General features: G+C 39.0%; 1 protein-coding gene across 2 annotated transcripts in view; it reads right to left on the minus strand.

Annotated features, from left to right (window-relative positions):
• The window catches only part of SLC39A8 (solute carrier family 39 member 8), a 52,025-nt gene that overhangs the window by 11,945 nt on the left and 13,046 nt on the right, over positions 1-27,034 (minus strand). The window contains exons 1-2 of one of the 2 annotated variants that reach the window (XM_042870959.1): positions 8,939-9,131; positions 2,341-2,509 (exon numbers count right to left, since the gene is read on the minus strand). In XM_042870959.1, the coding sequence (XP_042726893.1) occupies positions 2,341-2,509; positions 8,939-9,118 (349 nt within the window). In that variant the 5' untranslated portion in view covers positions 9,119-9,131. Of the gene's footprint in view, positions 1-2,340; positions 2,510-8,938; positions 9,132-27,034 lie in introns of those variants that run through there. The other variant, XM_042870960.1, reaches the window with a different exon arrangement.

The following is a 27,034-nucleotide window of genomic DNA, read 5'->3' on the forward strand; positions in this document are numbered from 1 at the left end:
TGTAAAACAGAGGATGCCAAAACAGCAGAAGAATGGAGCTTAAAAGCAAGCACAGAAAAACTGGGTATTGCCAAATTCTGAAAGTTCCCACAATATTACATGCTTTTCCAATGTATGGTCTAACACTCATGCTGGCATTGCTTGTTCAGAACAGCCACATGTACTGAGACATTTAACATGAAGTATATGCAGTAAATGAAATACCTGTCATCATACTGTATGCTTAATGCTGCAGGAGATGTCTCAAGGTACAAAAAGAATCTGTGTTTGCAAGTAGAGATATAGTCTAATCCACTGGTATGAATTATTCCCTTTTGTCACCACAGAGAAAAGTAAAGAAAAGGCTTTTTACTTCCTAATTCACCAGAGATTAGTGTGACCAGAAAGTAGAAGGAGTTTTGTTTTTAAAATTCTGTTCTAGATCTGGATGGCTTATATGCTTTGGAATTTAACATATTGATTTATTACTATTACTATATTACCCCATGATTATATTACTATGGGAATTGTTACTTTAAAGAAAATATTGCAAACTGGTGGGGGGGAGCAGGGAGAGAGTGATAAGCTTCCAAGATAACCAATGCTGCCAAAAATTGCTTTATTGCTGTATTATAACACCATACCATGTATGCACCGTTCTCTTAAAATGGTTTTTATTCACTAGGACTCTATCCACACTAACCCTTCCATGAGTGAATACTCCCTGGAAAACAGGTTTGTCTGAGATCATGTAACAGAGCAGAGCACTGAAGCACAGTCCACCCTGATACTGTGACATGGACAGTTTTTGCCATCAACCACTCAATGTCTCTAGAACTCCAGCCCCAACAAAGAGAGTACTCAGATGCCAAACCAAGAGAAATAAAAAAAATAGGCAGCAGGAGAGTAAGTCCCCCTCAGAACTCCAGTGCTCAGTATTATTCCTTACAAGAAGCGGGGACCCTTGCTCTAGGCCTTCCTGAGGCAGGCTCAGGCTCCTCATAAGCAATTTCCTAAAAAGAAGAGGAAATAAGGGTGTGAAAGTCTTTTTAAAAAGCCAAGAGGATTGCACAGAATAGCAATTAGCCCTGGACATTTATAGCTATTTCATGCTGTTCCATACTACTCTATATCACACTTCAGAGGGGTAAGAAAGGGTAGGAGGAAACAAGTGTTTCAGCTAGGTTAGATATTAGATACACAAAGCCCAAGGAAAAAAGATACACTATACACTGTCTTTTAACTTCTAGTTTGCTTACGCAATACCTCTTTAATGCAAGTAGCTGCCCCATGAAGTTTACTGAATTCATTTCTTCTGTATGCCTTACCTGTTCATACTTTGGATATTCTTAAAATGCGTGAGAGTCCCTAAGCAGAAAACTCAGAAGCACAACTGGAAATATGCCTTGTGAATTTTGCATGATGGACAGTAATAGAAATCAACTGCTCTCAATATTGCCACAATACAGATTCATTTTTTCCTGGGGCGGGGATGGGGGGCAACACATAAGTCTACAGAGGATATACATGCATTAAAGCCTACTTTTGGCTCTGGATCTTTCTGTGAATTTCCCTGTCACAGTCTCACATACTTGTGGTTTTTAAAAACTCTAAGCATGGGCCTTGCAGATTTCTTGAGCTGCAGGCAAGGGAGGGGCAGAGAAAACACTGCCTTGCTTATCTGTCTACTGGACACTGCTTCTGAGCCAACCGGATAAAAGAAAAATAGGAGTGGTGGTCTACATGCCTTACATGATCAACTAGATATCAAGCCTTCTGCACACAACCTATCCAAACAGTGCCTCTCAACAATAAATAAATAAACAAAAAAACAGTACCAAAAAAAAAAAAACAAAAAAAAACAAAAAAAAAAACAGATCCCACTACACTATGGTGTAGATACTAAAAGCTTCCTGAAAATGTGCCCTCATAAGATATAAATAATCTAAAACAATCATGATAAATCAATGCCACAATGCTAGTGATTAATCAAATGTAGTTCTTATTATTCACAGAAACAGGTAAGTTTTAGGAATGATCGGTAATTCCTAAAAAACATTATATTATTTATAATTATTTATACCAATTGAAATGTTACTAATGCTGGTATTTTGAAAGTTATGAAAAACGTTGCAGTACCTCTGCTAATAAATACTCTCATTTGGCACATGCTCATTCGACATCTCATCTTTTACATCTAGTCCCCAAGAACAATGAATTTGGATATCACACATTTGATCCTTACCAATGGAATGAGAGATTTTGTCAACTAACTGGTTCTTCTCTATCATGTTTTTGGTTTTTTTTCACCATGCCTTAGGTTCCATGCAATCTAATCAGAGTATCAATGAAATAACTAACCTTGTAAAGAATGTGGTCTAGATGCATCCACAGAATTTTCCTGATGATCACACGGGTGAAAAATTAACTGTTGCAAAACAGCAGGACATACTGTAGAGAAGTCTGAATTTGATATGTGACTGTTGTTTGGTATTCCATGCAAAGAAAAAATTTCCTCTCCAGTCAGGCACTGCAACAAAAAGGATTTTTGGCAATATAAATAATACAAATAAAGAAAGCCATCCACAGAGAAACCCAAGAATTATGATGTAAAAACACTCCAACACATTTTCAAAGTAGTGTACACACTCTTTGCACATTGCTCATGAAAACATGGCAACTGCTTAATGTGAAGCAGAAGGAAATTTAGGTATTTTAAGATAACTTAAAATAAGTGAAACAAGTTTTACATTTATGTTTGCAAATATTACGTGCCGTGAATCAGGGCAGACAAACGTTACAATATATTTGTTAGTATAGCCTCAACATAATTTAAATCCCATGTAATTACAAAATAATTAGATTTAAGAACAGACCAGACACAGAAAAATCTTAGCGATGGAATAGCATCAGAAAAGGATTGGTAATTCAGTGACTGCTTACTCATATAAATGACTGCTTCTACTTCACAGAAATGTCTCATATTATTTCCTCAAATTAACCGTTCTAGAACAGTCCAAACGTTAGCAGCATGAAAGACTTTTCATTAATTTTATAGGCAACAATTATTAACAACAACCACTATTTTGTAAAACCATCCCATACTCCAGTGAAATCCACTCCTACTTTGGATCTTCACTTTGCCTTCAGCTCAGGACACCACAGTACCTAACGGTCAAAGATAAATGTGCATAGTTGTGCTAAACTAGGCCTGGTCCTTCTCTTGGTTATTTTCAACCAAAAAGATAAAATACTTAAATAACAATAAAATACTTAAAACACATATTTATGGGGAAAAAAAAGAGCACTTTTACATTAAATGTTCCATACCACTAAAGACTTTCATCTAATGATTTCCACTTATTCATATTCACATTCTCTGGCAATGATCAATAAACACACAGCTTTATTTTTTTGGCTCCAAACTAAAGTAATTTAACATGCTAATGTACAATATACACATATTAAGGATGAGTCTCAAGACAAAAAGTGCTTTCTTTCAATATGAGACATCAATTCAGCACACAGCATGCTCCGTAGTGTATCTCAGCGTCACTGCAAGTGTAGAGAGTATCGGAAGCCTTAACAAATTACCAGTGGTCACTCCCTACTCTATACAGACTCCCCTGCACTTCTCCAGTAATTCAGGGTTATTCATAAAGCAAATTTATTCTGGAGACGAGCCAAAGTAACTACAACTCATTTATTTCAACAGAGCTGCCTCCATTTCCATTAAAAAATGTTTTCCTAACATTGTCCAAAAGGTGAAAGGTATGCACATATCATTTTCATGTGATTATTTCTTGTTTAGCTGAGAGGAGAATCTTCGGGCCAATTCAAGTGACTTCAGCCAAATTATATCCAGAATGTTTCTGCCCTTCTTTTGAATGACCCCGTCTAATTATTTTGTTTGTTTGTTTGTTTGTTTCACCCATTTAGTCTCAGAGGAACTGCTGCACAGAGAAATCATCATTGAAGACAAGTTTTTTTTTACAGCTCAGTAGCTGAACTTCTGAGGCTTTCTATACTGCATTTAATCATTTTACCCTTAAATCTGCATTATGAAATAATGCGGAATATATGACTAATATTCCCAGTGCAATACAAAGAGAGGATAGTTGAGGTCTATAGGAATAGTTACTATACTGTGCTTCTAGTATTATCAGCTAGTTGAAGAGCCATTTGTGGAAGGCTGCAGTGAATGGCTGTTAGAAAAACAAGCCAGTGTGCACTGAGGTTCACGATGTAGCTACCTCAAAAATAGTTAAATATCTCTTTCCTAGAAATATAGAATGGATGACTAGTAATTTTAAATACTAGTATGTTAATATTAGTTTACAAAGGAAAACAAACAAATATTTTTGTTGGAGCAAAAAAATATCAATTTGACAAGCATGAATTAGTAAACTTGTGGCTTACAAAGAAATGAGAAATTTCATTGGACAAGAGCGCTTTTATGCAAGGGCAAGAAACAGCATTTTATTTAATTACTATTATTATTTTGATCAGGGACAAACCCAGATGATAACAACTCCTGCAAATGATTCATTGTTATGAGTCACCTCATCTTCTCAGCAACTCCTACATTCATCCAAGGGCTGAAACGCAAGCTTGTGTGAGTTCACAGACACAATTAAGAGACTAATTAAAAGATTCAATCACTTGGAAGTCTTGAATTGGAGCAACTTGTGTTTGCACACTGCAAAACTGTATTTATCTTTGGAGGATAAATACATTAAGACAATCACATTACTGTAAAAACTCAAGCTATTTATTTTGTAAGACTGACAGGTAATCTCAGCAGAAATATGATTTATCCTCATGGAATAGAGGACTGAGGATGACGTCCTGGCTCAGTAAGTCTACCATCATGCCTGTCCCTGGCTATTCAGTAAGCCTTGTCATGGTGCTAAAAGTGAGACGACTGGCTGTAATGTGACTGTTACCTAGTCTTTAACTCACAGCTTCAAAGAGGATACAGCATAACTGATCATGTCTCTGAACTGACCAATACAGGATTTTCTTTTAAGACTGTAAATGAAATAAAGTGATGTTCAATTTCCTACAGTCTTTTCACACCAGCATAGCACATATCTATAATAAAAAGCAGACACCAGATCACCACATTATTTACAGGAAAGAATGAGATAATTGCTCAGACAAAAATAATGCAAAGTGCCTTTTAACAGGAGAATGAATAGAAGAATACTATAATGCCAACCATCTTGTAAACATTTCGTTCCCCTTTCTGATTTTCTGATGTGTTCTTATCTTTGCTTTACCTTTATCTGTAGCATTCCACATGTGAAGCACTGAGATATCCAACAGCAACCAGTCATTGCAGTTTCTAGATGTTAACAGGTTAAATACTAGGCAAGATTTTTTTGTCACGCATCACAGGTTAGAACTGGATACTAGGAGTGTATAACCAAGATGTTATAATTGCAATATAATCAAAAGAGTAAGGCAAAGCTGTATAACCAAGATGTTATAATTGCAATATAATCAAAAGAGTAAGGCAAACAAGGATCACAAAAGAGAATAAGTAGAAGAGCTTACCCTTGGGTTGAGCTCACTAGAAGATATCAAAGAGGAGGATCTCCAGAAGAGATCCTTCCCCTCTGGTAGCCAGCTCTTAAATAGGTCCAGGAGGGGTGGAGCCTGGCTCCACCCCTTCCGGTAGCACAGGTGAATTGCCCTCACCTGTGCTCCTCTGGCTGACTCATGGCTCACCTCAGGTGATCAATCAGAGGTTCAGGCCGTGACTCAGCAGTTCCCATACATAGGAGATTCACTAAGCAGCTCTCAGTAAGAAAGTCCAACCATATGAAGCTGCCTGAATACATTTGTGTGCTTTGGGGATTTCATACACACATTCAAGGTAGCTGTTTATGTGGGGAGCTGAAAAATGTCCATGAACGCTGAAATTCACTGGAAATGTTCTAGTAAGACATGTATAGAGTAGAACAAAAAAGCCTATTTATCTTCTCACTGGCCAGGCAACATCAGATCGTGGTGATGAATCAAGACCATAAGCCACACGCACAGTCAGGACATTCATTCTTCTCTCAAGAAGTACTAGCAAACTAGCAAACACTAGCAAAATAAATGAAATAATAGCAGATACCAGCCTTGTTCTACTTTATCCAAAACATCAAACTTACTGTTCTGATTCATTTTCAGGCAAAAAATACACAATATCAGAACACTAATGTCAGTAATGATTTATACTTTATTTTGTCTAAAGTTTTGTTTTAAAGATAAAATAAATTGCATTAAGACAATATTCAGGTGCAACATAAAAGCTGCACAAATACAATTTTAGAACAATCCAACTATGATTTTAGCACCTACTGACTACCCCAAAGAATAGAATAAAGACAATGTCAGGAGGTTTTTTTTCCTTCCATAATCCACCCACTTTCTGCATATTTTTTGACTAAAACTTCTGAATATAACTGTATGCCTTTTACATGACAATGAAATCAATGACAGAAGATAAAGTATAGCTTTGTCTTTACATCTCTTCCTAACAACGTAAAGGACATAGTGAGTAAACACGCCATCATCTATTATATTGCAATCATCACTAATTTTATAGCTATTTGTAGGACTAAAAAGTGTTGGAATTCCACCGTGAAGTATGAAAAAACAGCAGAGAGCAGCATTTGAGTTTCCTCAGTTACCATTATTTCTCTTGAAGAAAGTCTTAGCTTGCACATTAAGGAATGATGATAATGGAAAAAAAGTGAACAGCAAAAAAACTGCAGACACAAAATAAAGAGAATTATAAAAATTCACAATGAAAGAAAATAAATGAGCAAAAGGCAGCTCAATCAAAACTTCCAAAATATTACTCAAAAAAAAAAAAAAGGAGGGGGGGGTGGGAAGGGGAGGAGGGTAGTCTGGCATGACGCAATTACACAAAAAAAGTGTCATATTGGACATCATACAATGTAAATTACTATACATGCCTACAAAGTTTTACATAAGTTTATGTTCGAAACCCCATCATTAACAAATTAAAACATTTTTTCCTCTTGTCTTCTCAAATCAACCTGGAATAAAAGGACAATACTAACAGAGGCTGTTCCTTCCTGTCAGTTTTTGAAGGGTTCTGTCACTGTCCCTTACTGATCTGCTCTCCACTATAAATGACCTCAGGTTTGGATGAGGGGCTATTGATAGCACAGGGGTGTGTTATCTTCACTGAAAGAAAGGATCTGGAGTCATCCCACTAACTCTGGACACTGAAGTTAGGAACTGAAAGTCTAAGATAATCCTCGTTTCCTCCTACAGTCAGATATCTATCCAACCTCAGTAGATGACCCAGCCTGCCTGAAAAATACACGATTCACTCTCCAGAAGTACTTATTTTTCTCCATTGAAATTCAGTAGACTTTGGGCCTCTGGTGCCTTACAACACACAAACCTCGATTAGGCCACTTTCTGGTTTTGGTGTTTTTTTTTGGTTTTTTTTTTTTGTTTTTTTTTTTGTTTTTCCAAAATCAGTGGGTACTCAAAATAATAAGCTTGAAATCACGAAGTTTGAGTCACAGTGTCAAAAATGGTCACACGAGTTACTGAAATAACTGAAATAACAGCACTGAACAAAGCCACTGATGTACTTTACACCCCTGAAGGATCAAGAACCAAGACGCTAAATGCACTTGCTTAAATGGCTGAAACGTCAATTTTAAGAAGGAATACAAGTAACTTAGCAAAAAAGGACAGATTTCAGTACGGCGCCCTAGATATTTTTCAAAAAGGACACAATTAAAACAGGTCTGTTTAAAAGAAAACGATTGTTTCAGTTAAGCTTCAAATGATTTATGAGGAATAGTGTTGGCAGTAATAAGTATTTTTTTCTCTCTGTAGTCTGTGTACGAGGGCTACGTGCTTTTGCAGAGGGAAAACCTGAAGGAACCACTAAGGAATCTACTCATTTTTAAGCCCTTCTAAAGAAAGATCCTTTTCACGACTGTATTTAACACTGCAAACTCATATTTAGCGTGTGTGGCAGGAAATGATTATACACATTTTTTTAATACACCGTGTTGGAACAGTGTTTATTTATTAAATTTGAAATAGAAGCAGTGACTCTGAGAAATACTACCACACTTATACTGAATACTATGTTGATTTCAGTGGCATTAACTTCAAATTAAATCCCTGGTCAAAGAAAAGACATCAGAATCACACTGCTTCTAAAACAAATTGAGTTTATCCAAGGTTTGTCTCCATTGCTGAGCAAGCAAAGGAGCTTCTGCTCCAAGCACAAAAAAGAGTCTCACGGTCCTCAGAAAAGTACCTCCTCTGCTTCTTGCTGGGTTAAAACAAACCAGAGCAAACAGTCACCCCTGCTTTCCTTTCGTAAGGACATCTCCAGCAGCCTAAGGATTCCCCTTCAGGGAAACTCGGGTATTCTCAGACAGTACACAGATAAGAAATTAAAAGTAACAACACTGCCTGAATTTTGTATGGAGGCACTACACAGAATGAATAATTTCATGAAAAGGGATCAGTATTCCAGCAATATTCTGTCAATACATTAAACACGGTTTTACAGTGATTTCAGTAGATGAACTGATGAACGCACGCTCTGCACTCCCTTTAGACAAAAGATGTGGAAGTTTCTGAAAGTTTCTTCACGCAAGTGGCGACCAAGTCTTTCCTTTCACACTACAGCTTCACATTAACACGTCCCGAAGTTGTGCTTACATAAGACCCGGAGGAATACTCTAGCAGATTCTCACGGGCCGTTTGCCCACGCCAAACGCCAGGTGGAGCCGACCTCGAGGGCAGCGCGCAGCAGCCCCCGACGGACGGCAGCGGCTGTCCCGCCGCGGACCTTTGCTCCCTCCTCCCCTCCCTTCCTTCCTCCCCACGAGGAACCACGAAGGCTCCGAGCCGGAACCCTGGCCGCGCTGCAGCCCAGCCCTCGCGGCGGTACCCGTACCTGGTTGTGGTGCAGGTGGGGCAGCGGCAGCACGGCGCTCAGCGCGGGCGCGGCTCCCAGCCGGCTCAGTAACGCCGAGAGCTGCCCGGCCGACAGGCTCCGGTTGCTCCCGAAGACGCGCAGCACGTCCTCGGCGAAGGTCGCCGCCGGGCTGCCCCGCACCGCTGCCCCCGTGAGCATCTCCGCGCCACGGCGAGTGTGGCCGGAGCGCGGCCCTTCGGCGGCCCGGCGGGGCGTGGGAGGCGGCGGCCCCTCCCCGTGGGGCGTAGTGGGGAAACGGGGCGGCCCCGGCGCGGCGCTTCTCCGCGACACCGCCGGCTGCGGCGCGGAGCCGTCGGGCACGAGCTCCGGGGCAGAGCGGCCTCGCCGAAGCGCCCTACGTGCAGTCTCTAGGCTAGCCAGGCGCTCCCCAGCGCGCACCTGCCGGCAGAGAGCGGGCCCGTCACTGCCGCCGGGGTCCCGCGGACAGCCGCGAGGAGCCCGCAGGCCAAGGTCCAGCTCCACGTCTGGCCCCGCCGCACGGTCCCGACCGCGCTGTCCCGGCGGCCGAGGCACCCGGACCTTGGAACGCGGCACGGCGGCGCCCGGCGGCTCGGCTCCGTCAGCGCAGCGCGCCTCTATAGCGGAGCTCCATCCGCGCTTCCACGAGGCCTTCCGAGCGAACAAACGAGGGAAGCAGGGATATTCCCGAGTCCGTCACCCAAGATACGAGTCCTCGTGCGGCAGGATAGCGGCCGAGCAGCTGCAGCTGGACAAATCGTGGAGGTTGCTCTGTAACTCCCTGCTACAGAATTTCACGTGCTCTCTTTGAATTGACACTGCTCACTGCAGGGATATGTTTTAAAGTTACCTTTTTAAAGCAGATTCTCATTAGGACCTCTGTAGAGACATGCTGAACTGGATGTGCTGACACTATCCCTGATTCCAAATTTTCCAAGCCCAGTATTCACACAGTGCACCAAGCAGGCAGAGAACCAGCAGGGAACCAGCACTGTGATGCAAGCATGGTTAAGATATTTCACCAGCACTTACGCTAATTTGGATGAATGATTCACAAACAAATTTCATATCACAACGCACAAACAATCAACTGAGGAAAAAATAAATAAGAAGTATAACCAACTACCAGAAAGATCCAGAGTGCAACAACCACAGAAATTCTGCTATTGGAAAACTTAAATTCTTTCTGAATTAGAGCCTGAGCAGATGAGGCACTTTCATGCCTCCCTGGGGGTTGGCAGGTGGATGTTTACACAGCCTCTACTCCAGCCCAGCTGCCCATTGTTCCAAATTACAGTGCCCACGTGCCTGAGTTGAACCAACAGGAGTGGCTGGAGATACTCCACCCTATCCATGGCTCTGCTTACATGTATGTGCATTTTTGATAACTTCAAGAAAAATCAACACAAGTTTTCTTCTGCTATGAAGGGAATCACAACATAGTGTGGCCAGCAGGAGCAGGGAGGTGATCATCCCCCTGTACTCAGCACTGGTGAGGCCGCACCTTGAGTATTGTGTTCAGTTTTGGACCCCTCACTACAAGAAAGACATTGAGGCCCTGGAACGTGTCCAGAGAAGGGCAACAAAACTGGTGAGGGGTCTGGAGCACAAGTCTTATGAGGAGCGGCTGAGGGAGCTGGGATTGTTCAATCCAGAGAAGAGGAGGCTCAGAGGAGACTTTATTATACTCTACAACTTCCTGAAGGGAGGTTGTGATGAGGAGGGGTTTGGCCCTCTTCTCACAGGCAACAAACAGGACCCGAGGAAACTGCCACAAGTTGTGCCAGATTCAGATTAGATATTAGGAAAAAATTTTTTCTCAGAGTGCGGTCAGGCGCTGTAGAATGGCCTGCCCAGGGAGGTGGTGGGGTCGCCATCCCTGGCAGTGTTCAAGAGGGGTCTGGATGAGGAGCTGCGACATGGTTTAGGAGCTTGTGGTAGCAATGGTAATGGGAGGACAGCTGGAGTAGATGATCTAGTAGGCCCTTTCCAACCTTGTGATTCTATGACTCTGATTCTTCTTTCATTACGTGAAGTGGGTCCTTCTAAACCATAATCTTGAGTGTGTCTATTTCTAAACACAGCCCTAATCATAGTTAATTATTGAGGACATTCTGAAATTTGAAAGCCTCTATATCGAAGTGTTCCCTATGAACAGTAGATAAACTGGAAACGAGCACATTGGCTAAAGCAGCTACATCAAAACAGGGTGCTGGTGCCTGATTTGTCAGTGCCCTGTAGTGCAGGGCCAAAGGGTTAATTTCAAAATTGATTTAATTTTCAAGGACTTCCTTTTAAATCAGAAATATAAAGGATTATTTAAATTAGTGTAATTAAGCAAATTCAGATTTGCATTCATTCTTACTCATATTTGCATAATGCTGAAAAGTTCAAGGGATAATTCCATTCAGAATTATTCTCTGTTGCTGATCCTCTACAGAATGAAAATCCTACTCTATTTTTGAGAGACAGCCAACACTTTTCCTCAAGGAATGATGCATTCATACTGCTTTACTTGAAAAGAAAAAAAGGATTCCTAAACTGGTCATTACTGAAAAAGATTGCAAGAATCATTGAATCATTAAGGCTGGAAAAGACCTCTAAGGTCACCAAGTCCAACCATCAACCTATCACCACCATGCCTACTGAACCCTGGCCCTAAGTGCCATCTTACAAGACCTGAGGTCATGTACTTTCCCAATTGTTTATATAGCATTTGAAGGATTACTTCAGACTTTTTATGTAGTCCTGTGACGTACAGAATCAATCAGGAAGTCTGATCTTTGCTCATCTCGAGCCTGATAAGGCCTAGCCAAATTGTCACAGAGCCAAACTCTCTCAAACAGCTAGAACAATTTTTTTTGTACAGTGTAGAACAAATATTTCCCAACAGTACTCCATGGTCCTGATTCACCATTGTTTTGCTTCCCACTCTGTTCACACCTGTGTAACGTTACTACCAAATGTAAACCAGCACCAGGTGTCAGTGCAGCAGATGGTGACTGGCAGTGCTCAAGATGTCAGTCAGCTTCCCTGATCTCCTGAAGGGCCAAATCCTCTTTGAATTGGCTTTGTTTTCAGAAATTCAGTAAAGCTGTAGCTTCACATCAAAGCTAGTGTGATTTGTGATCTTCTTACTTTCTTTTCTCAAAGTGAGAAGAATCTTCTGTGCCTATATTCATTCAAACCAATTGAAATAATCTACTTGAAAATAGCAGTCATAATCCCATAGTTTGGCAGGTAAGACTGACACACTCATTCCTTGCATTACTGTTTGCACCCCTTTTCTCTCTTTGTTGGATTAGCTACTTAAGTAGGACTAAAAATGATATCCTGTAACTGCACTTTCTCAAATGAGATAATATATGGCCATAGATATTTCAAAGTATCTAGATAGATACTTAAAAATATTAGACTGACACCTCCAACACATTTTGTTCCCCCAAAATATTTTTCTTTATGTGATCTCTCAGCAGTTCTATTTGTTCATATTCAGCATGGCCAAGAAGACTCCAATAATCACAGCAACTATATGTAACTTCCCATGCCTCACAGACAAATCAGAGATTACTAGCATAAGGTCATGACTGTTTTATGGAATTGAGGTATAGCAATAAAATAACATGTAATACTTCTAGTGTCAACCCAAATTTTTTTGTTGTGACATGGAGTGCCATCTCCACTTTTTAGTAAGTATAGACCTGTAACTTACAAATTCAGTAGCTATCGAACTACTCCTTAAATATAAGTCTGAAAGTTAGGTAGAAGTTTGCCTGTAGGCAAGCTCACCAAGTATGTGCCAAGGTGAAGCCTCTAATACACCAAGGCCAAACTGAGGCAGTTTCTTTTAATCTTTAGATTATGGAAACCTGAAGCACCATGTGTATGAATTACTATGGATTTAGTCCACACAACTGTGGAATACATTTCCATTTATATCCAATTAAATACAAGTGTGCATAAACACAAGAGAGGTATTTAGAATATTCTACAATTAGATAATTTATAGGAAAACCTTGTGTACTTCCATTGTTTTAGAATACTAGTCATCCACAAAGCAAATAAACACAGCTCAGTGAAACAGAGAGCTCTTACTGTTTCCAACATTCTGTTCACTTTCACTTAGGGCATGAATGCATCTGACTTCAGGGATTTAACTGAGCTGGTGAACATGTGCTAGAAATCACTGGAGAGGAGTGAGCACTGTCAAAAGATAATGCTGATGCTGGGTCTTCCTTCAGCAATTTGAGCAGAAGTGCAGAACAAATACCTCATTCACAGTCACACACAAAAATCAATAAATAGATTTTAATTCTGTACCAGCTTGTTCTAGACTCCATGAGAATTCATTGAGGGAAAAAAACAACAGCAAAGCAAACAACACCCTTTGTTAGGGTTTCTCAGGAAGGCAACTAAACTTCCAGTTACAAGTAGTTGTTTGGCTATCTTAATACACTAGTTTTTCCTTTCCTTTTCTAATTAAAGAGTGTTTTAGTGTTCACCTTTCCCCCAGTCCTTTATTTTGCAAGTCATTTCCCTCAGTTGAGCAAAGTATGAGAGGAAAGAAAATTTATATATTCGCTTAGCATTCTATCACCAGAGGGAAGTTGTGCACGTGTACAGTGGCATAAACAGCATACTGTTTATGTTAGAATTTCTAATGTAACTTTGTCATGGCACACTCGTTTTTATAAGTTTTATTTAGTGTTAGAGTTGGATGTTGTAGCATACGTGTCTGCATGGAACCACTGGTTTTGTTTATCACATCTCAAACATGGAATTGAGTGTCTCAATCCTTAAAAAAAGGCATTACAATCAAACAAAAAACCCACCACAACCCTTTAAGGTATACTCACAATCAGTCATGGAACAGAGTATTGAAAGAGCTACAGGATAACACTATGCAAACATCTAGTAGGAGCACATTTCCTGAGCAAGTTAAAGATTTAGAAGAAAAAAGACTTAGGTATTTACAACTTAAGGTCAGATGAAAAAAAAAAAAAAAAAAAAAAATCACAAAAGAAATCAAAGAACTATATCAATAGCAATACTACTGGTAGCAAAGATGGCTGAAGAAGTATGTGATAATTGACGATTTTACAATTCAATTCTCACATTGGTTCCTTATCCTAAACCTAAAATCCTGTGGAGGATTTAACAGTTAACAGTTAACTAACACAACAATTTAAGTCAATTAACAATTTCAAAGGTTTCAGAAGATCAAACACTATGTTTATCCTTTGGGTCCATTTATGCTCTTATGGTAGAAAACAGAAGAGACTCTCTGGCAAAGCAGACAGAGGATGAATTAGAAACGTAATTTGTATGTGGAGAATTAAGAAAACTCCACAGCCTATTTGCTTCATAGCATATAAAAGGTTTCCTCTCAAGCATGTTCAGCAAGGAGTAAGGAAATATAAGAGTTCAGGTCACTTTATTCCCTGTGTTTATGAGCTTGTGAGGTACACCAGTGGATACAAAATGTTTCTAGGCCTTAAGCTTCAGAAGCAGATGATTGCTATAGATAAGGAAATGAACTCTCTAAATCCACCTGTGCAGCTGTCAAACCATACAGGCATGAACTGATCTTAAGACTTAAAGGGTGGTAAAGATATTTTTTTAGCACACATGCAGGAAGAACTGAAAAACTTTCTGAGCAAATACCACTAAGTGTAAGAAAGCAAGTTAAAAAAAATGGTCTTAGGCAACTGTCCTAGCAATGATTCACTTTGGAGGGTGAGTGTAAACCACCATGCAATAGAAGAGCATAGCATAAGCAGTGAGAAAGCTTCATAAGTAAATAACTCGCAGTTTACTGCTTGACAGAGTTGTTGAAATTCCTAACATAGTTGCTGGCTGTTGCTTATGGTTCTTTAGGAAAGAAAGATTCACCATCTAATCCCTGTAGGTTAGCACAGTTTCAGACGTCACAAAAGTGCAATTGAAGTAATAGTTTAGCAGCAGAAAGCACCTCAAAAATGACCTCCATCTGTGGATCTCAGGACAATAGAGTTGAATGTGAAGATCTGCCCAAAAAAAAACTGTTAGTAAAGGCAATACTGCATTTATTTTTAAAGATTGGGAAAGCGCTGCTCAGAAATAGTTAAGAACAATGATTTAAATATAAACAAGTGCACAGAATCCTATGTTAACTCATACTTCACACCAGCCCCTACAGAAAAGCTTTGTGTAATCACTGTTCAAGAAGGCACTGAAGTCTATAGGATTAAATTTCTAAATGAGAGAAGCATAAAAGATGAGACCAAATTTGAGAGCTATATTAAGCACCATACTAAGATTGCATTTTTAAAATAATTCACTTCAGGATGTAAAAAGACCTATTACTTAAGGACATGCTGTAGCTTTGTTGTGTGGAGGTAAGAAACCAGGTTAAACATTGGCTGACAATAGAATCAACAGTAATGTGGGAGAAGCACAAGCACCTCCTATTTCTAGCAACAATCACTAAACACAGGTAAGAGATGATGCTCCCTAACTGATCTAGACTCTTAAATGACATCATTTGTAGGGTTGCGTTCATCACTGACAACTGTGAGATAAACAGTAGGCATACAATTTGATGTATAGCAAAACTGACACACAACTGTAATAGCTGTTATCAGGTCAAGCAGCAACTGCAGAGAGGCCAGACAAGTTTTCTTCCAAAGACCAGCTAACGCAGAGCATTAGAACATGATCTTTGGATTTCACAGCATGGAAGAAATAGGAAGGGAAGGATTTGGAAAGCGTGAGATAATTATTTCTGTTTGGGAGTGGGAAGGCACAGGGAAGAGGAATTTCTGCACTGCAAGAAGAATTAAAAAATGGATCTCTGCTGTGGCCCTACATCCTGATGTTTTTGTGCTTTTATCATCTCTACCAGAGCACAATAAGAAATATGATACCAAGTTCCAGCACAGCCACCCAGATGCTGTTTGACAAATCTAAAATAATCTCACACAAACCAGTAACATCAGGGGCTCTCAGAAACAGAAGTGTTTAAGAGAGCACAAACAGCCAGGTTTTTTTTTCCTATGGTGCCCATTACAGCTGGGCTAACACAGTGTATTTTGTTAAGATGTAGAGAGAGCATTAAGAGCAGATAAATTTCCTTGTACTGGCATATCTTGTAGCACTTTCAAGTTCTAAACTTAGACTTTGAACAACATTATTGAAGTATCTCACATTATATTATTAAAAAACCAATGAAATACACAGGTTTTGCATTGTGAAATTACCAATTTTGTGATATTTTAGGAATTTTCTAAACCCTTATATTACCAAGCAATGTCATACATGCTTCATTCTGCAAGAATACTTTACTGGCATTTTATCATCATATTTTTTCTTCACTGAAGTGTTGAAAATATTTGTTGCAATGAAAAAATAAAAAATGAAATAATGAAAAATGGAAAATGGAAAATAATGGCGCAGTTCAAGATGAGTGACAAATGTACAACACAAATTCAAAATGGATTCACTTATATCTAGCTAGGTGTTATAACAATAATAAATAGTGTAATAATGTAATAAATAAATAATGTAATAAATAACAAACGAAATGCAGATCATCTAATGGTGAGAATACTTACCTTTGCTTATGGAGAAGAGATTCCATCACAGCATCAACTACATAAACATTGTGACTCTGTACTTAGATACTTGCATCTCAATACATTCATTTTCTCAGGCATGTTATTTTCTTTTCTGCTTATAATGAAGAACAGAAAGAGGAAAGTTTTCACTTGACTTGTTAATAACATGAGAGTGTTTAAAATTCAAACAAAACCTCCTTGTCCTGAGAGTACGAGGGGCGGAGGAAGATGCAGCTGGAGAAATAAGTTATTCTTAGTGCCTTATGCCACCGCCTTTTGACAAGAGAGAGGACACTAAGGAGGCCATTCAAGGGCAATATTTCCTGGGTCCCTTGCATCTAGCTTCCTCTCCATATTTTTTGTTATGGAGTATTTTCTGGTGAGTGAATTGAAAGCTGAAAGTTATGTCATTATTTATATTATTAAAAAAAAAAATACAACAAAGACAAAAGCAAAACAAAACAAAAATGCCTATTCTGAGACATTTTGATAGCTATTAGAAACACAGGGAAGAGATGTTATTCTTATGATGCAAAATTGCTATGACTAACACCTGCTCTAACACAACTGATTTGCAAAGTTTACTAACGTTGCCAGGCAAAGGTTCTTGTATTCACTTGCACATACCCACAATTTTCCTTTTGGCCTTTTTAATGAAATAAAAGGAGTTGCTTAACTCTTGATTATGAAGCACTTGGCAAACATATAATCTTTTTACATAAATCAGAAACACACGGGTTTTGATTTTAATGTTAAGTCTTAATCTTCTGCTACCAGATTCAAGGAATAGAATAACTGTAATATTAACTAATTGTGGAGTTATTTCCATGCTTGCGAACAACTGCTAACACTCAAGAAAGATTGTTAAACAACTGAAATGCTTCCAAATAATTTATCCAAAATAAGTTTCCATCGGGAAGCTGTCATTAACACTTACGTTAGTTCTTAAAAATGAGCAATTGCTCTGATTTTAAAGCCATTTCAAATTCCTGATTTAAAATGCAGATTTTACATTATTTTCATTTGATGTCACTAACTACATTTGTCTGAAACCCTTCCAAATGGATAACAGTGAACAATTCTAATTGCTCCTTCTTTAGAAATAAACTATCATAGCAGATGAACGTTACTGATTGTCAGATCAACAAAGTTAAACAACTGAAGCAAAGCAGCCAAATGGAAGTTGAATGAAAGGGATGGCTGGAAACAAACTTTGGTAGAAAATCCTTATTCCTGATCAGCACTGCAAAGCCACAGACTCCATTACTGCTTTTCTGGATTTCGACAGCTTTTTAGTGCAGTATCTGAGCCTGGATCGTACTTCAAAACAGAAGCAATAAATCCAGTTCTTGCTGGTTTTAGTTGCTTTTAACACAAATACATGTCATTGTATCCATGGCCGCCATTAGAGAGGAATTATACAGCAATGAAGCATGAAGTTTTAAAGATATGGATAACAACATTTTTGTAAGACCTAGCTTGCATTATTATGCCATGTGAGGAATATAGTAATGAAAAGGCACAGCTCTCTCTGCCAATTCTTCTTTAAAATGGAGTGGGAAAGAGTATTTATGTTTTAAATCACAAAAGATATGTACAGCAACAAGGTATCTGGAAACTAATATAGCAGCCTAATCGCAGAGCACATTAGTGTATGACCAGGCCTGGGAACAACTACAATATAACCAGATCAATTGCCTTTAACAAGCTATATCCCTGTGTTTGCTTACAATAATCAGTATTCTTCTCACAATATTTTTGTAGAAGTTAATAACACTAAGCGAACTAAGCTTTCACCTCACTAAAAACAAAGAAAAACTCCTTCTCTCCTATCAAAAACAGGATTTGTAGCTCTTATAGGGAAAGGACTGGAAAACGAGAACCTAAATCAGTTTCACCATTTCTAAAAGATGTGCAGAGACAGCAGATAGGCATGGCTACCAGACGCACTGCAGTCATAGTTACCTGTTAGAAGGAAGACAGAGAGGAAGGTCAGGAACTTAAATCAATGGAAGATCTAGTAAACAAGCGTGCTGCTGAGCAGGGAACTGGAATCACCCTGAGACAAATCAATGTGGTGTTACTTTAAATAGCATTGTCACTTCTTCCCTAGCAAACTGTATGAAATCAAATATTTCATTTTTCCCTTAATCTCTAAGTTACTTATTTATTTTGTTAGGGCGTTGACTTTTAGTCTAGTTATAGCAAACCCACAGCATCATCAGGAGATACATGGCACAGCTTCTACCAAGAGGAGATTCACAGCTGTCCTCTTGGCCTGTCCCCATCCTTGAATCCCAGTGACCAACAGCATGGGTTGGCAGGGGCTGGCATTCGGCAGCATTCCCAGCAAGCAGACAGTTGCAGGGAGATGAAAACTTGGCTGCAAGTCAGAAAGCATGGAAGGATCTGGATGATGCAAAGGTGTTAAACCCCTTTGGTGTTTTCAAAGTCTTGAGACTGCCACAGGCTGCTCTAAACTACACTGTCTGCCAGTAGTTGCAGGCTCTGTTACAGAAGCTAGAACATCATCGACATTAAAAAATCCATTTGAAATTAAGAATAGCCAAATATTTACCAGAAAACTCAGAAGATGTCCCTTCATTATCTTCCAGCTCATGACAGATTAAATTACATGAACTACCCAAATCATGCTGTGCAGATTACTTGCAGCTCCAAATCTGACTTGAGACAAGAGATCTATAGTTTTTCCCCTAAATGAAGTCCAGCAAGGGCTTTTTCTTCTGTTGTTTAACAACTGCAATCTTACAGATCCTACACTAACAGATAAGATCCCTTTGAAGTTGCTATTAAAGCTAAAGAGAATCCATCACAAAACCAAGTTTTTTTCTAACTTGTATTTTAATGTTGAGGATCCCACATCTAAGCAGTACATAAAGCAGCAAGGCAAATTCTTCCTCTTTCTCCCCTGCTCTCTCTGTTCACACGCTTTCAGAACACTTGCATAAGAACAGCCCTCAGCTGTTGACTTTGGGCTAAACTTAAGCAAGAAAGGGTAGTTATCCATTTATAAATCCCTTTGTACTACAACTTACTAAACTAATTGTCTTAATGACATATAGATAGCAATGTGCAAAGGATGGTTATCATCATCAGGAAGAGATGAGCAGTAACATCATGAGAAGTTATTTCATGCCTTCTCAGCCAACTTTATCTACTTTTAATATATCAGTTTCCCCTGGACAGATGCTAATCCCTGCTCATTCAACATACACTAAACAAGAGTTACATTATCAGGAGACCTCTGCATGTAGACCACCAAATCATATAGATAGTGTTTCTCAAAATTAACCATAACAATCCTGATGCTGTCATCCCACCTGGAATTGATATTTTGTCTCTTTGGACAGAGCACAGTTGTTGAAAACAGGCATTTTAAGGAACTGGCACACTGATGTCAGCAACTACAATGTATGCTTCTTAGGTCACAACCACACTGAACTATTTGCAGCTATGTGAAAATTCCAAGATTCAAAGCAGAAGGATTTTTGCCTTTATAAGATACATAGATAACAGATACTTATATTCTAGAATTGTACATGTACTTTGCACAACCAAGAAACTGTGGCAAGGTCTATGATAGCATAAATGGGACACGCACCCTGCAATGACCTGAGACTCCATATGGCAGATTAAAGTTACTTTAGAACCATAGAACTGCAAAATGGGGCAGAACTGTAAAAGAAATCACAGTAAATGCAGACAGATTTGTAACACGTAATTTCTTTTAATAGTATAGATACCAAATGCTAGGGTGCTTTTTTTTTTTTCCATTTTGATTTTAATCTGAACACACAAACAACAACAGTTATTCTACCCTTGTTGGAGCAAGAGCTAATACATCTCATTTATACTGTGGTTAGACACTGCACAGTTACTAATCCACAGAAAACTATCCCTAATTAGTGAGTAACCATGCTGTAAAGTTAGAAACCAGGATATGAATACCTTCAAAGGGGAGCACTGGTTTTATTTTCAGAGCTAATTTTAAGAAGGCTCTCAAAAGCACATGGGCAGCATATATATATTCAGACCAATGTGTGTACAGAGAAAATCTGATTTTCCAAAACACCTTGAATAGAGGCAGAAAAGGCCTTTGCATTACCATTGTACACTTGTGCTAGACACAGTTAAGTATGCACACGGATAAGAGCGCTAGAGAGGTGTGGGGCAACTACATTTTTTGAGGAACTAAAGGCGTAACGAAATAAATCAGCCATGAATTCAGATCTGAGTTTCTGTCACACAAGCAATGACTTTCAGTTACTTACGGGGAACACCCAGTCTGTCAGCCTTTCAACAAATGCTTATTAAGAAGACATTAATTACCACCTATCCAAGTGCTAGACTATCCAAGTTCCCTCAGCTCTGATATTGTTGTTCTTGATACACCAGCACTGTAACTAATCCTCTGGCCTTATGACTGACTGCATATTTGTTTTTAGTGATATAATCAGACTGTGCTGAATGTTTTATAAGAAACATGCTGTTAAAAGGACCATTTGAAACTCTTTGACTTGTTTGGACAACTGAAAACTTGGCTGTCCCTATTACGGCCTTTTCTCTGTACAAACACAGCAACTCAGAGGGAGAGGAAGGTGATTTCAACCTTTGTTGAAACAGGAATTTGGGGTTTGTTGTGAAGATTTCCTCAAGAAATTTGGCAGTGCTCTGGGCTTACTCCACAGAATCCTTTCTGTAAGACCACTACCTCTCTTCCTCTAATACCTTTTCCACAGCTTTAGCTGAACCAAACAGGGTTTCTACTGTCTCCTCTGCTTCACACTACTTCCTCTCCTGTTGTTTCATTCCTCCAGCTATAATAGCATGGGTGCTGGAATCAAATTGACAACATAAGCAGACTCAGTTTGTGGCTTTTCAGATGCCCCCACCTGTCCTCCTAGTTTCAGTAACCAATAAAGGTATGCCACGATGTGTACGTGTGGACTGCAAGCTATGACTGCCTCACTAGTGACATGATTGTGACTCATCATCATTGGGAAATATCTTACAGCTTGCATAAACAAAACTTCCAGATGCATTTTGTAGATGCCTTGGTTTAAAAAACATTCCTGTCGTGTAAATGAACCTGGCATTTTGCTTCTAGATTTTTAAAGTAGAAATGCTTACTCTGGTGTACAGCTTTGCTAGCTTAAGTAAGCATTCAGCAGTTCTTTATAATATGCTCTCTTCAGAAATCCAGATACTTTGCATCTCATCACTGTCTTCCAACACTGGAGAATCAAGTTGTATTCCTGATTTTATATCACAATCTTATACTACACTGGAGACTATGTTAAGGCACACACAAGATGAAGAGATGATCTGAGACAGCCAGCACTGCTTCACCAAAGGCAGAGAGTATTCAACCACTCTGGTGGCCTTTTACAGTAGTGTGACAGCATCTGTGGACAAGGAAGGGCAACTGGTGTTGTCTGCCTGGGTCTTTCACAAGGCCTTTGACATAGTCTTGCACCACATCCTCATCTCTAAGTTGGAGAGACATGGATTGGAAGGTTAGAGAACGTTATATTATTCAGTGGATGAACAAGTGGCCAGATGGTCTCAGCCACAGGATTGTGGCTCTATGTCCAGGTGGAGGCCAGTCATGAGTAATAACCCTGAGGGGCTGATGACACTAAGCTGAATGGTACAGTTGATACAACAGAAGACAAGGATGCTATCCAAAAGGACTTGGACTGACCTGATGAATGGGCCCACAGGAACCTAATGAGATTCAACAAGGTCAAGTGTAAGATGCTGTGCTTGGAACAGGACAATTCCAGATTTGTATAGAGACTGAAAGAAAAACGCAATGAGAGCAGCCCTGCAGAGAAGGACTTGGGAGCTCTTTTGGACAAGAAGCTTGACGTAAGCCAGCAGGGTGCACTTACAGTCTGGAAGACCAACAGTATCCTGGGCTGCACCAAAAGAAGGGTGGTCAGCAGGGTGAGGGAGGTGATTGACACCCTCTATTCTGCCCTTGTGAGGTCCCATCTGAAGTACTGTGTCCAGGCCTCAGGCTTCCAACACAAGAAAGACATGGAGCAGGTTAGAATAGGTTCAAAAGAGGGCTAAGAGGATGATCAGAAAACTGGAGCAGTTCTCTTATTAGGAAAACTTAAGGGAGCTGGGCTCATTTAGTTTGAAGGAAAAAAGGCTCTGGGAAGACCTCACTGCATCCTTCCAGTACTTAAAGAAAGCTTTCAAGCAGGAGGTAGACTGACTCTTTACATGGTCTGATTGAGATAAAAGAAGCAGGAATGGTTTTATACTAGAAGAGGAATGATTTAGATTACATATTAGGAGGATATTTTTTACTCAGAGAGTGGTGAAACACTGGAACAAGTTGTCCAAAGAATGTGTGGATGCCCCAACCCTGGCGTCACTAAAGGCCAGGCTGAATGTGTCCTGGGCAGCCTGATTTATGCTATCCACAGCAGGTGGGTTGGAACTAGATCTTCAAGTGCCCTTCCAACCCAAGCCATTCTATAATTTTACACAAGGTCACAACGGACTTCTTCACAAACACAATACAGCTTTATTACTCTCCCTCTTTTACATATAGTCATTGCAAAGAACATTGTCCTGAACTGCAGAACAGCTCCTTGAAACCAGAAACAATCAGATCAACTGCTAGATACCAGGAACCACATAATGGCACAGGCTGTACCAGCTCATTTGTGCAGTCAACAAAACAGCTGCAGTTTCTGGTTACTTGTTTTCAAAAAAATTTCAGCACTTAGTTAAGAGATTTTCCATTCCCAGTCAGCTTGAAGACAGAACTTCTCTGTTTGACATATCTCTATGATCCCAGGAACTGAGACTTAGTCTTCATCCTGCTAAAGCTACTGCCCCAGACTCAGTTACTGAATCCCAATTTTTTATTTTATTCTGTCTTGTCAAAAATAATCAGTTATCCAGCTCTATACTGTCCCTTCCCTGACAAAAGTAAGATGTGTATATGCCCAACAAACCTAGAAAGCAGCAGCAATGAAGCAGTAGGAGAGAGGTCTTGACATGTTTATCTCTTCTGCTACCACCATTACCCTTCATCAAAATATCTACCTCTTCACATTTCAGAACAGACACATCTACCTACTTGAGCTTTGGAAAAAGAACTGAACTTTTGGTGGTGAAACCACACAATGTCCTGTGAGGCACATAGCTGGTTCATATAACAGCTTGAATACAAAACAGCAGTCTTCTCAAGAGGAAATGAACTAACCCTTTGTACGTTTCCAGATTGGAAATACTGTATGCTAGCAAACACATACAGTTAAGATTGAGAACCTCTACATATTCAGTGTTTGTTGTTTAGCAAACAAACATCAAAAACAATTTTAGGATACGACTCCCAATAGAACCTTCACAACCCAACCAAAGGGAAGACACTAGAACACTAGTGATATGGTCTAGTCATGAAGTCATGGGGAAATGAAAACATCTTGTGCTACTGCATCATAGTATTTTTGTATGGAGATACATTTAAATATCAACATCTCATTTCTTTTTCTTCCATAATGCCCCAAACTAGCGCCAATTTATGCACATTAGTGAGACTAACAGTATGCCAAGACGACGTCACAAAAGAGCTTTCTGCATTGGAACTCCTTGCTCTGTTCAAACAGCAGTTTGCTAAATTATTGAAGTAGTTACCTTGTACCTTCAGCAGGACATATGATCAAAGGTTTTCTGATCTATGAACTGGGAAGATACTTCCTGGCAAGAGAAAGTGTGTGTTGTTTGTCAAGTTGTAGGACTACCTTGACTACCTTAAACTTAAAATAATTATCATAATCAGATGCACAAATTAAGTAATACAAAAATTATATCAGTTAATTTATAAGATTGTTAGGGTATGTTTGTCACTTCAGCACGGCAAAGCATGCATTTTGTAATAAATGCTGAAAACTGGACTACAACATTTTTGTTCCTAAAAACAGGTACAAGAAAACTTCTGTTTAGGAGTTTGTGAAGTTTCATCAATGTTTACAAATAAATTCTGGAACAAATCCAAGTCTATGCAATAAACTTGGAAAGTGTGCTTTGGTTTCAGCAACTGCTGTTCTGTTACTTCTTATTCATCATGCCTTTTTCACCCTCTCTGAGAATTATCATAAGAATTAAAACAGAGTACACAGCTTTACTCCATATATATATATATTTAATATATATACTGCTGGTGTTACTTTCTACTTCATAGAAAGCACACTATACTTTACGAACTTTTTTTTCCCCCATAAATGAAATGGTTCAATTTCTGCTCACAAAACAGTTTTCATAAATTGTTATATCAAAGCACCAAGGAGCTTCACTTCAGCTAAACCAGTCCCGCATGCTAGCAAATAAAGTATTCAAGCCTCCTGTCTTTAAGAAAAAAAATAAGCAGGGACAGCTACTTAACATATGCTCCATGTAAGCATACATTTTGACTCTTTGATTTAGCCAATTACACCAAAAACAACCTTCACTGCTGTGGTTCAACACATATTCAAGATTCTTGAGTAGATTTTGTAGTGAAAACTTATGCTGAAAATTCCATATCAAAGGTGTTGATTATCCTTACAGTTAGATCTAGTACTTTAAAACCACCATTAAGGAATATTTTAATCTTTGTAGCATGATCCGTCCTGAGATGCATCAGGTGTTAGACCACTCAGAAACATGCTTATGACTGATACCATTCCTGTTCTTCACACCTCCTAATACATCCTCAAATGGTCTTACTGAGTTTGGGATCTGAAACTTCAGGAGAAAGATATTTCTGAATATTTTCTAGAGGAAAGGAAATTAACTGAAATATCTATAACTTTGTAGGTAGTTATTCTTGCTGCTTAGAGAGCTCTTAGCTCATCTTTGTTCTACCATTGTTTCAGTGATTTGAAGTGCTTTACCGCCCTACCATCACATGGCAACATTCAACACATTTTATTCTTCTTATCAACTCTTACCAACAAAATTATATCATTCCAAATGATGCTATACAACTGCAAAGGACATACAAGCATAGCACATGCATTTTAGTACTGCCACCTACTTTTGCTAAGCAGTTTTGCGTATACGTTAACCAATGCTTAATATGAGTCTTGAAGCGCTGTCTGCGGCTAAATAACTACATAATACATAGCTTTCAGCTTGTGAAACAGGATTTGGAAATGCATAATGCTCAGTAAGCCTTTTTCATAAAGCCAAAAGGAGGCAAAAGGGGTACATTTTGTCATGAAATGAAAGTTCAGTTTCCAGTTGTGTCTCCGAAACCTTTGTTTTTAAAAAATAAAACATTGTCTGAAGATAAACGTAAGTTGTTAATGTGCCTTGCACAAGAAGTCAGATGAACATACCTGTTACAGTATCTTATAGTAAATATTCCCAGTCAGAAGAAAAACAAAAACCATTCTTACAAACAATAATTTTAACAGAGGTCAAACTGTGGCTTGTCTGCCCAACTACCAAAATTAAATATTGAAGAGTACAACAACTTATGTTAGCAGTTTCTCACAAATCATATCTGTGTCCCTCATTATTAGTTACAGAAATATTTGACAAGTTTCACCAAGAGGTGCAAGCAAAGTACTGTGCTTTTCTTCACACACTGTTTAGTTAATATTTGAAAAATCTGGTATGATTTTACACGTATTTTGTCCAGATTTGTTTTGTTTCTTTTTTCTTCTCATTCCTAGGCAGCACATCTGAATGCTGAGCCTTTTTCTTCCTGAAGGTATCATGAATCGCTTATTCACAGTACTGAGCAACAAAATCCAAAGGCCTGAAATTATTTGCCTTTGAGTTTGAATAATACGAGTTCAAAATCATTCCCAGTTTGTTCTCTACAGATCATTTACTGTTTGATGCTGGGGGACTTAAGATATGTAAGACCACCAGAAGCTACCATAAGTTTGAGTTAGGAGCCCTTCACTTTCTGCGAAAAGCATCTTAATCTAGTTTCCCATCCACTCTCTGTCAGTGAAAAAATACGTCTCTAGCACAGAACAGAAAGCTTGTATCTTAACACTCTTCTGTGGCTGGGTGTGGTGATTTTCACTACTTCTATAGATTATCATATCTTGCTGCCCATTTTGACTAGGATACTGCTGCTCACTCCACATACTGGTGAAAAACAGCCCTTAACGAAGAGCTTCAACAAACTAGAAACGAAAAGCTGCAGCATGGGAAAGAAATACCAACCTCAAAAAAGAAAAAGAGAAAATAAAAGATTAAGGGACAAATCTGCAATAAAACTCAAGTGCCTAGCAGCCACTTAACTCCAGTAAGAGGTATGTGTCTAAGTCCTTCTACTGGCCTTGGCTTGCGTACTGCATGCAACACAGACTGTCACAGAGGTAGGAGCTGTATCCATGCTGTCCAAGCACATTAATCTCATGGAATCACCCTTGTTTTTATATATATATATATATAATATGTTTTTATATATATATATATATATATATATATATATATATATATATATATATATATA

The sequence above is a fragment of the Lagopus leucura genome, unplaced genomic scaffold, assembly GCF_019238085.1.
Source record: "Lagopus leucura isolate 7727_CA_CO unplaced genomic scaffold, USGS_WTPT01 Super-Scaffold_100004, whole genome shotgun sequence".
NCBI lineage: Eukaryota > Metazoa > Chordata > Aves > Galliformes > Phasianidae > Lagopus > Lagopus leucura.